At 35.0% G+C, this 12,490-nt stretch overlaps 1 protein-coding gene across 1 annotated transcript in view; it reads right to left on the reverse strand.

The window, feature by feature from the left end:
- The window catches only part of PROS1 (protein S), a 57,377-nt gene that overhangs the window by 20,369 nt on the left and 24,518 nt on the right, over window positions 1-12,490 (reverse strand). Inside the window, exons 4-8 of the mRNA XM_027102803.1 lie at window positions 9,088-9,174; window positions 7,076-7,198; window positions 6,845-6,976; window positions 3,791-3,916; window positions 1,025-1,146 (exon numbers count right to left, since the gene is read on the reverse strand). Of these exons, the coding sequence (XP_026958604.1) occupies window positions 1,025-1,146; window positions 3,791-3,916; window positions 6,845-6,976; window positions 7,076-7,198; window positions 9,088-9,174 (590 nt within the window). The remainder of the gene's footprint in view (window positions 1-1,024; window positions 1,147-3,790; window positions 3,917-6,844; window positions 6,977-7,075; window positions 7,199-9,087; window positions 9,175-12,490) is intronic.

Below are 12,490 nucleotides of genomic sequence, written 5' to 3' on the forward strand. Positions count from 1 at the left end.
TGTAACTACAACAAATACTGAAATAATAGAAAACCAAACTACAAAATAGACATGAACACAATACAGTCCAATGAAGTACTACCAACGTTATTACGTATGCCAACTAGCTTACCTTACCTTTCTTTACCAAGTAGGTGGCATAACATGAAATGTTACATTTTTTGGACATACACAGCTTTCTCTGGGTAGCAGATAAAGAGGTATGTGTAAATTCATGATTAAATCATTATTTAGTTTAGGGCTTTTTTTACTATCTGCTTCATGAGCATTTGAAATTTCACTTTAACTTTTAAAAATTAAAAGAGATTCAAGAATTTGACTAAAGATCACTAACATGTGATCCTTATTTAGGAAAAAAAAAAAAGAGCTTCAAATGTTGACCTATTTATTACAATGGAAGAAGAACTAGAACCTACCCCCAACATTCAATTTCTGGATCAATTATGAATTGAATCTTAGTAACTAAAAGCAATTTTGAGAGATACAAATTAACAAAATTGACCTCTCTGAATTTCCATATACTTAAACCCCAACTAAATCCTACTCTGACAGAGTTGTTTCCACCTGAGATTTTATGAGCATTCTTGCAAGTACTAACATGCCTGCGGCATGATCAAACTTGTCAGAGTGAGATAAAGAAAAGCAGACACTGGAAAATGTTTTCTCTAAAGTTCTATGAAAGACTTTTTTCTCACAAAGAGGAGTATAAACCTCAGCTTTTCTTAGTTTCTTAAATAAACATACACTTTGCATTTTATAAATGTACAGGCTATACAGATGAGCACTCTCTGAACTGTGGCCCTGCAGCTTTTCTTTTTTTTAATCCAGTCACTAATTATCCACAATGTTTACCACTTACATGACCAAAATTAGTAAAATGGACTGTGACTCATAGCCTGCTTTGAACTATAGCAGTTATAATAGACATCTGTATTCTCTTGATTTACCTCAACTGTGTGGAAATAAGTACCTGGTTCTTTCATTTTAAAAAAGAGGTGGGAAGGTTAGCCTTGCAAAATGTTACCTCACAACTCTTCTGGTCTTGAGCAAGTTTGAATCCTTTCTTCCCATCACAGTAACAAGAGTAACCTCCAGGGTGATTGACACAAAGTTGAGCACACATGTTCTCAGAGCATTCATCCACATCTGGGGTAAAAGAGAACATAAATTTTAATATCTCCTAAATGTTCAATCTCACAGAAGAAGTACTATGTTGATTTTAGTATGAGATAATCAATGATAATAAATCCTTTGTGAAAGAAATTCCTTTGACATCAAATCACATTCCTTTGACATCAAATCACAAATCACTTGCCATGGAAATTTAAGTGAGTTACAAGTGTAATTTCTATTTATATACCTGACCAACAAATTTAATGAATAACTCTCAGTAATTAATAATTAATAAAGATATAACAATTATACTAATTTTATGATTTTGAAGAAAAAAAGACTGAGAATCTCCATGTAACTGTCACATCTGATCATATGAATTCCATTGACACTACTTCTTAACTCTTTGCTTTGAAGAAAAGAAAAGGAAGGGAAGGGAAGGGGAGAGGAGGGGAGGAGGAGGGAGGGGAGGATAGGAAGATAGGGAAGGGAAAGGAAGAAAAGATCCCTTTTAATTGAAGGTTAATGTAATTGGAGATTAAATGATCATATCAAGAAAATTTCACTTTCCATAATGCAACGATTACTGGCGACAATAAATTTAAGGACATATATTTATTTCTTATGTAAAAAAAACAAAAAACCTCACTGTGATATTACCTCCCATACTGTGAAATCTTCTATATGGTCCCTGTTCCTACTCCATATTTTAAGAAAATCATTCTTGAAAAGCTGTAATAAGATACTTCAGCTAAAGTACACTTCAGAGCTAGCTACCTACAATCCTTGACCTTTTTGATGAATACACCCTGTGATCTTTGAAAATTCCCAAACTCAAATACTATTATAGCATATAAGTTCTCCCTTAAAATGTCTTAAAATAGACCTCCCCAAATTAGTGAACCCTCAGTACCATAAAAATTGAATAGTATAACTAGAGGAATAAAGTAATATATATTTATATATAAATATATTTACATTTTCACATTTACATCTTTTTAAAAAAATCTGTCATTCGTTGAATATAACTACAATATTGATGATGAAGTTGGATAATAATAAGTCTGCAAATGCTTAGGGCTTACTACAGTAATTTCCACCTGGAGTGGTGGGAGAGTAGAAATGGTAGGTTGGGGGGATATTTTTCAGTGAGTGCATAAGGTTATAACACATCAAAATCTCAAAAGGAGTACAAATAGTTGAAAACAAAACTATTCTAAGATTATCATCAATTTAGGCAAACTCATAGAGGCAGAAGTAAGTTGGAGGTTATCAGGGGCTGGGAAAGGGAGGAGGGGGAATTTATTGCTTAACAGTTACAGAGTTCTGTTTGGAAAAGTTTTGGAACAGATATGGTAATGGCTGCATAACTGTGTGAATGTAATTAATGCCCCTGAACTGTACACTTAAAAATGGTTAAAGGGCACATCTTATATATATATTTTGCCACAATAGAAAAATTATTGATTTGATTAGTTTTAGTCATGGTATTAAATTCATTTTGAAATTTTAAAAAATTCAAAGGAGATAATTTATATATATCCATGCTTTTTAAAAAAATCTCTCTAACACAGTGGTCCCCAACCTTTTTGGCACCAGGGACTGGTTTCGTGGAAGACAATATTTCCACGGACGGTGGGGGGGATGGTTCAGGAGGTAACGTGAGTGATGGAGGGACATGGGGAGCGGCAGATGGAGCTTCGCTTGCTCACCCGCCCCTCACCTCCTGCTCTAGGTATGGCCTGTTCCTAACAGGTCGTGGACTGGTGTAGGCCCGGCCGTTGGGGACCCCTGCTCTAACACATCTAAGCTACCTGAGGCACACATGGCAGCACCACTGGAGCCAAATGAAGTAATCATAAGCTCCAAGGGGCTCTCCTAAAACCACAGGCACTAACATTACTAATCAGTACTTCTTAAGGTTTTAGAGCTTGGTTATCATTTGGTTATGAAGAGACTTTCTTTTACATGTATTTAATTATAATAGAACTAGGTCAGTTACTATTTTACAATAAAAGGCACACTGATATATGCACAGAAAATCATTGAAAAGCTTGGTATAAAACCGAAGGTTTCTAACCACCCTTGTTGTAACACCCACATGATTTTTAAATTTGCCTTTCTTTTTGTGCGTGTGTTCTTCCTTAGAGCTAGAAGTTCTTTTTATCTTTGAATATTATAAAATGTGTTTTTTCCCTGGTGGCACAGTGGTTAAAATCCGCCTGCCAGTGTAGGGGACACGGGTTCAGTCCCTGGTCCGGGAAGATCCCACAAGCCGGAGCAACTAAGCCCGTGCACCACAAGTACTGAGCCTGCGCTCTAGAGCCCGTGAGCCACAACTACTGAAGCCCGGGCGCCTAGAGCCCGTGCTCCGCAACAAGAGAAGCCACCACAATGAGAAGCCCACACACCACAATGAGGAGTAGCCCCAATTCGCTGCAACTAGAGAAAGCCCGTGCACAGCAACGAAGACCCAACGCAGCCAAAAGTAAGTAAATAAATAAATAAATAATTTTAAAAATGTGTTCTTTTGCTTCTATCATATATGGGAGGTCTCCGATTCATATACAGCTTAGAGGGCCAATCAGATTGCATACTACTAAAGAACCAATGCTTCTCACATCAAATCAGGGTGCAAACACCCTCTTCACCACCAATGACACCACCAGAACTTTACCTTCACAAGACTTTGATACGGGATTGTATCTGTAGCCTTCAGTGCATTCACATTCAAAGTCTCCTGGGATGTTCTTGCACACAGCTGTGCCACAAATGCTTGGCTTCACAGAGCATTCATCCACATCTATAAATGAAACCAGTATATTAAAAAACATTTTTCCCATACCAGAAGATACTAGCAAAGACCCCTTGATTTGTGTTTCCTGGATCTAGTTTAATATATCTAATGAGACAACAAAGTGGCCTGGGAATAACAAAATATTAAATCTATCATCATATATTAGTTCACTAAATAGGACTTCTTTATACAAATACATAGGGAATTTGATTGATGGTTGCTATTTCCTTTGTAGTCAGTAAAAGAAAAAAAAGCACTTTTTTTTCTTATCTACCAGGATACAGTATGAAAATAAATGGAAGAAGAGACTCACCATATTCTTAATATGTATTCTTAAATACATGTTTCTGAAATATGGTCTTAACAGCATATTTACTCTGTATTATCACAAATATAAACAGTAAAAATGAGATGGCTCATCAGTCTTACACCTTTCCTTTGGAAATGGACAATAGCTAAATCTGCATACTACTATTGTGGCTTAAAGTATTCAAGAGTGATTCAAATTTTAACCGGGATTGGGTACGGTGTTAAAGTACTTATAAAGTGCAGCTAATTCAGCGTAAATTTTAGTGTTAAATTACTATTCCAGAAATTTCAGATGCGTTTATATTACATAGTAGAGTAGGAGACGAAGTATTGATTGGAACTAGTTACTGAATAAGCACCTGTGAGAAAAACAAAACAAGTGACAGAAATAGTTCAATAGAGGTGTAATTATTAGTGAACTCTTTTCATTTGTACTCTCTGAGGAAAGGTGAGCTCAGAATGAAAAATATATTTTCTACTCTAAAAAGTTGATATTGATAGTTTAATTTTTCCACAGACTAATAGCCAAATTTTCAGACATTTCTCTATTTAAAATGACCTGCACAAAAATAAATGAATCAATTCCTTGTGGTAAGGGAATTTTTCTGTATGTTGATTGTATTCGTGACAATATCCTGGGTGTTATAAGGTACTATAGTTTTGTAAGATTTTACTATCGGGAGAAATTGGGAAAAGGGTACAGGGGATCGCTTTTTATTATTTCTTACAACTGCATGTGAATCTACAATTACTTCAAAAAATACTTACTTTTCTAAAAAGAGCTATAAAATCCATATTTTCAACAGAAAGTAAAAACATATGACTAAATTTATTTGGTTTGAGGCATATTACAAGGACTCATTTAAATCATATGAGTGTCGGTTATAGCATGTACATTTTATGACTCTACACTGACATCTAATGTCTGATGAAAAGTTTTATTCTTGCATTTTTGCACATTTACTGGCAGCTTAATCCCAGCCATATCCACATTTTAGCAAAAGCCCTATTGTAACAGTTGTATACATATTCTTCTTCTAGGTCTGTACTTTATTACTTAGGTATCATGGATAAAAGACTATGTAAATGAAGAATACAAGAACATATGTCCTGATCATCAGAGACACTCATTTATAAGAGAACTTTTTGTTAAGGTGTATTAACTCAATGGATAAGGATTAAATTCCTATTAATTAAAAATATAAATCACAAATTCTTTAGCAGTATAGACTATCCAAGTATTTAGATGTAGAAGTTTTAATGGGTATTATTTGCTTGTGGAATGCATAAGGTATCCCTTCATTATAATGGTTTTCTATAACTGGTGTTTTAATGATATTGATATTCTAAATCTTTAACCTCAAACACCTTCAAATAGGCAAACAAGAAACATATATAATCTGAAATTGGATAACTGCTTATAATAAATCGTTAGCTTATACAGTTCACCTTAGAGTCACTCAATTGCACTTCAAATGATATTATAGTAAACTATGCTAGACTAAACACTACAATACAGTGAGGGACAGACCACTCCTTGAATATGAATTCAATTTAAGGATTTACCAAAGCAGATATGAATAGAGTTGAAAAAGAAAACTTTACATTTTAACTTACTAAATTTTTTACTTCATCACAAAAAGAGGAGAAGTGGTGGGAGAAAGAAAAAAGAGAAGGGGGAGAAGGAGGAAGAGAGGGAGGGAGGGAAGAAGGAAGAAAAGGAAGGAAAGAAGGAAGAAAGGAAGGGAAGGAGGAAAGGAGAGAAGAAAGAATAACTTGCTCCCATTTTCTAAAGGCAAAATTTAACTCCAGGCTGGAGAATTTCATTTTTAGTCATCCACGTACCTAGCACTTATATTTGAAGATTTAGTAAAGGTAGTTAAAGCAGTCTAATGGAAAAGACATTGTCCGGAAAAAGAAAGGTAAAATTTGGGGGAAAGAGAAGCATAATTTAAAAAAAAAGAAATACACTAGTAAAATGACTTAAAAAGCTAAACTAACTGACTGGAATTATTTAAGTCTGAAATTAAAAAAGAAAAAAAGTTATGACCAGTGATGTGATCTTAGATGTATAAAGAGAAGCAAAACCAGAGCTTCATCTTTTTCAAAACCACAACAGGAAATGAGGTGCAAGATGAAGGGTTTATACTGGAAATTAGAAAGGTATTTCTGACAAGAAAATATAAAATACAGTGAAAGAAGTTATTAAGGATTGTGGTGATTTATTTGTAAACCGTTTATCTTATTGGAATAAAGGATATAATATTATAGTGTCTGGAAGAAAAAGGATAAACAACGATTTCTCAAAGACTGTAGTATGCAAGGACTTGCACTAAAACTTCATTTTATCACCATATAATGAAATTCTTCATTAAAACACGTGCATGTACACATGCACACACAATAAGAAGACAACAAAATACTCTGTGAGTAAAAAAATACTCTATAAACAATAAAGCAAAGGCAGTCCCATAGTATCACAAGGTTTCAAGGTAGATGATAATGTATACTTATTACAAGCACTTACCACCTAAGAGTTTTCCAAGAATTTCCTGGGGAAATTCCTCTAATGGAATTTTGCTCTCACATAGTAAATACCTTTTTAGTCTACCTTCTTACTCTTACCTTTGCAGTCCTTTTTATTTGAAAGCATAAAAAAACCACTTTTACAGGAACAGTGGTAACTTCCAGGTGTATTATCACAAATCTGGCTACAACCTCCATTTACATTTGAAGGATGCTTGCATTCATTTATATCTAAAAAGGAGGAAATAAATTACTTTTAAAGTAATAAAACCTTCAGAGAACTTTTCAGGAGGCCAATCCAGATGAGCCAGCTGGGTTTATTGTACATACCAAATTCACACTTCTCTCCTTGCCAACCTGATTTACAAATGCAAGTGAATGTAGCTTGGCCATCTTTGCAGGTCATATATCCATCTTCATTGCATGGCAGAGGATTACACTGGTCTGGAATGGCTGAAGGAAATATATATCTATTTAATTTTTACCACATGCCATGGTAAAATAGAATTATACACCCTTTAATAGAATCCTGTGCACAAAGCCTATGGTCGATGGAAAAAAATTACAACTCATTCCTTCAAATACTTTTTCATTAAGAAAAGTGGATCCATTAGACAAATCTTTATATTTTGTAAAAGGGAGCTACTTTTATATTTGCATATATATACAGTACTTTATAACTGTAATTTAATACTTTTCATATATTACCTTATTTGATCCTTAAAACAATTCCACGAGGTAAGCAGAACAATAAAACTACTCAATATCAATAGGAATAGTGTAGTATCAATAGAAAAATTTGGAACCTCCAAATTGGGCTAAGATAGAATAACAGGGACCAGATTTATTCTCCTGCTTTAAATAAATAGAATTCTAGTCAAATGGTTTTCAGACATTGGGAAACAGGTAGCAGAATACTGTGATTCCTAAGGAGGGACATTTTCTTCATAAAATGTCACAGCACTTTATCACTATCTTAAATGATATGCCCATTTGTGTCTTGACTTATTTGTGGTCACTCTCACCTCACTAGACACTGCAACGGTCCCTGGCTCCTGCATGATTCCACACCTGTTTCTCCAGCCTTCCTAGCTCATCTGCAAGTTCCTTCCATCCTTCCTTTACATTCTCCTTTGCTTATGTTAGCAAAGCAAACTGTTACTTGCAAACAAAAAAATTTTTAATCTAATTAAAACCTAATTACTGAACTTCTCAAAAAAGTCCTCATAAAATCAAATTTTTTGAAAATTAGGTATTAGTTAAAATGACAGAAAGCAGGCTAATCAGGAAATTAGCAAATTATTTTTTTGTCCTTCGGTAAATTGAAAAAATAAAGTATGAATTAAATATACACGTTTAGGCAAACTGTTTTACTTGCGTAGTTACAACTAATTTTGAATTATAGAAAATGCACATGAATGAATATCTCAATAATGCCAATGCTACATTTAAAATATTCACTGGACAAACATCCCAGTTTACATGTTGCCATTTCACCTTTTTCTCTCTGACTGTAAGTCAGGAAATTGACAAACTAGAGACAAATAATCTATGAGAATTATCACTAGGCCTTATGTGAACTTCAGGGGGAAAAGGCTAATTTGATATCACAAGATTTTCCACATTTATATTGTTTATGCCAAAAGTCAGAAAAATAAACGTGGTTCCACTTTGACCTATTAATCAACTCTAACATTTGGTCATAAGTACATGATTATGCAACAACAGCCAAATTAAAGCTCTTGGGAATAAAATTCTGAAGTCAATGACCTAAAGCTTGGCAAACAAGGAACACTTCAATTTAAACATTAGGTGGAAAATTCATTTTAAGTAAAACAGCAGCATTTACATCTAGAACACATTCCTTCAGGGAGTTCCTTGGCGGTCCAGTGGTTAGGACTCAGCGCTTTCACTGCTGTGGCCCAGGTTCAATCCCTAGTGGGGAAACTAAGATCCCACAAGCCACACGATGTGGTCAAAAAAAAAAGAAAAAGAAAAAAATTCATCTTTCATGCACATTGCTGTACACATACATACATATATGTATGATACTTCAATAAAAAGTTTAAACTAAATAAATAATAAATAAATACTGAAAGAAATAATTATTTGGCCAATTTGATCCAGTGTTAGAGTCATGTGGCATGGCCAAAAAAATAAAAATAAAACAAAATTAAAAACATTCCTTCAAATGCATTTTGAGAATACCTCCTTGCTGGGCCTTGCAGCCCTTCAAGGGCTCATTTGTTGATTTTTAAACATTAGTTATATTTATATGGGGGTACTTTACTTGCAGGTTTTTGTTTTGTTTTGTTTTTTAAACTGATGGTAGAGGTGTTTACCATTGACACAGCTCCTTAGGTCAGGGTAAGCATTAGTTGACAGACGAGCAGCAGTGAATAATCCAGCTCTGAAGGAGCCAAGACAAGCTGTAAATACAAACAAGTGTAATCTTAGAGCAGACACACTTACTTGATCTGAAATCATGGTAGAAATTATCCGAAGTGGTAGAATATTTATGCTTCTGTAGATTTACATGATTCAGCATTCAAAATGTCAATCCTAAATGTTTCCATCCACCTTTTTGAAAAATTAAAAATCTACAAGCAAGATTGCAATAAACACAGAATCATGAAAAATAGATTTATAGAGGCTTCTCTTTGGAAAAGAACCTTAAAGCCAGAAGTGAAAAATATTTTGAATTAGCAGGGAAATTTATTGCCACATAAATCTATGTTCTTAATTCTGTAACAGAGACCTAAAGTCACCCTCAAATCTATAGACCAGAGCCTAATTTAGAAATTGTCTATAATTAAGTCAGTAGAATAAGTCAGTGTTTCTGGTTGCCGTAGGCAACTTCCAATTCTTCCAATGTTGCATAGAGACTAACAAAATAATATTTGTATAATGCCTCAGTATTACAAAGCAGGTTTACTTTATTCATTTTATTTCTTACTAGAACTCTGTGAAATTAGATATAGCAATCTGGCAGAAATAACAGCTGAAATAATATGTACAGACTTTAACCAGGGGTCATTTAGTGCCAACAACATAACATTTCTTAATAGCCACTGAAGACATTATATGTATCAGTTCATTGGACAGAGAGTCACCAACTCACTAAAAAGGTGGTGTTTTGGTTAACTTTTGCTGGGTAACAAACAACTCCCGAAATTAGTGGCTTAAAATAATCATTCTATTTTGCTCATGATCCGTGGATCAAATATTTAGAAAGGGTTTGGTTAAGCTGTTTGTCTCTGCTGCACATGGGATCACCCAGGGTGTCTGGGTCTGGAAGATCCACCTCCTGGATGGCTTTTCACTCATATGTCTGACAGCTCAGGTTCCTTAGCATCTCTATCTCCACATGGTATGCCATGCTTCAGGGCTTCTCCATGTGGTTGAGTTTCCCTGAGTATGCAGTCCTAAAGTGGCACTGTTTTCATGGTACCTAGCTTGCAAGAGGAAGAAGGCGGAAGCTGCCAGGCCATTTAAGAGGCATTGTATCACTTGCACCATAGTCTACTGATCAAAGCAGTCTCCGGGTCCACCCTGATTTGGAGGAGGGAGAAAAGAATAGATTCCACATAGTGTTGGGGAAGTGGCAAGATGACATTGCAGAAGAGTATGTGAGATGGGAGATATTTTTGCAGCCACCTTTGGAGAATGCAATTTATCACAGATGGGTTTAAAGGCTCATTTGAAGTCAGTGGGTATATTCCTTTCCGATTGCTTTTGTGACAAACACAATCTCAGTGGCCTAAAATAACACAGATTTATTATCTTACAGTTACAGGGATCAGAGGTCTAAAATTAAGGTGTTGTTAGGGCTGCATTCCTTCTAGAACTCCAAAGGAGAATCTATTTCCTCAGTTTTTTCAGCTTCTACAAGCCACCTGCATTTCTGGGCTCATGGCCCCATCCTCATATCACTCTCAACTCTTGCTTCATTGTCATATGAACTACTACCAACTCTGACCTCCTGTCTCTCTTGTTTAAGAACATTTGTGACTACATTGGAACCACCCAGATAATACAGAATAATGTCTCCATCTCAAGATCCTTAACTTAATCTTCAAAGACAACATTTAACGTAACATTAGAGGTTCTGAGGACAGGACATGAACATATTTAGGGGGTCATTATTTAGCCTACCAAAGTAGGTTATAATATTTTCCCATAGAAACAATACTTTACATCATTGTGGTCTTTCTGGAGGCCCAGTGAGACCTAGGCAATCTTAAGTCTTGAGTATTCTTTCCCTGAATTCATTTGTCCCTCCTCTTGAATCACCCACTCCCAGAATTATCTTATTCTAGTGTGAACATTCCATTAGGATTCTCATTTGTAAGAAAGCATCATTTTGCACTTCTGGACAAATCTGACAGCTAAAATTTGAAACCCTTAAGCTAGAGGTTCAGCTGAAATGACTTCATATGGTGATTAGGACCCCAGGCAAGATTACAAAGTAGGTTTAACCCATAAAGCACCTTATATATGAGTCCATACTAATATATGTGATAATGTGTTTTTGGAAACCTGCATTTAGAATTACAGTGAGAAGAGCCAGTTGCATGGCTATTCCAAAGCAGTGCAGTCCCGATCCCTTACCTTCCCACTTCTCTTTCTTGCTGCCCAACAGGAATGGAGGAAGTTGGAGAGAATGAGTAGGAAGGTGAGAGTTGGAGAGAGATTGCCATAGCTTTTGTAGCCTGAAGCAGAAGCTCTTCTAAGAAATGGAAATAGAAATAGAAACTCGGGCCATCAGGGAGGAAAGCCTAAGAAAGAGGCACTTTCAGGAGAGGTTCCAGTGGTCAGGACAGAACATCCTAGAAAGAAATCTTGGTTCTAGACTACAACAGTTCCTATATCCATATTATTATATGATCATATTTTGTAACTTTTTATGATTATATTTTATTTTATAATCTTTATTTTATGATTATAAATCCAATCTATGCTGGGTTTATAGTATTTCCCCTTTTTGTCCTACACTTTTTGTTCTGGCATTTCTTCTTTCCCTTTTTTTCTTTCTCCTTGATTATTCTTGCCAGAGGTCAGTCTAACTTACTTGCCTTACTTTACCTTCTCAAAGAATGAGATTTTCTTGTGTTAATCTTCTCTTTTGTTTTCCATTTAACTTATTTCTATCTCTACTTGTGTTATTTCCTTATTTTTTGTTACTCAGGGCTTGCTCTGTTGTACTTTTAAAAATTTGCTTGATTTGAACGCTTAGGTTCTTTTTTAACTATCCAATCTGTCCTCTTACTGCTGCCTCAGCAGTCAGAACCCCAGGTCCCCATACTAGGTCAAACAGTCTTCAGTCTATCCATGGGTTTCTCACATTTCTTATTGTTTTCATTTTATTTTGTTATTATTAGTGCCTGGAATGCTATTGTTTCTCTTGAGATGATTTTAAGAGAAGTCAGCAGTCTGAGCTAATCCACCAATTTGGCAAGAACTAGAAACTAAAAACTATTTCTGATGTTTACATTTTGGCTCAGAATTTAGCATTCTTTCCAAGAAGTTTTTCTCCCATTAATTTAATCATCCATTCTAGTGGGTGATATTTTAAAGCCCAACATAGATGGCAGAGTTTATTCCATTTTCTAAGGAAGAGAACACAACTTAAAAACTTATCTTTATATAATGAAATGCAGAGTATTTCTGCCCAAATTCCATGTTTTCAGTGCAGTATATGGATAGACTAATGTGATTTCTGAACACTTACAACTCTAAATCCAA

The sequence above is a fragment of the Aethalodelphis obliquidens genome, unplaced genomic scaffold, assembly GCF_003676395.1.
Source record: "Aethalodelphis obliquidens isolate GAN/ISIS:26980383/991018 unplaced genomic scaffold, ASM367639v1 scaffold1, whole genome shotgun sequence".
Lineage (NCBI taxonomy): Eukaryota > Metazoa > Chordata > Mammalia > Artiodactyla > Delphinidae > Aethalodelphis > Aethalodelphis obliquidens.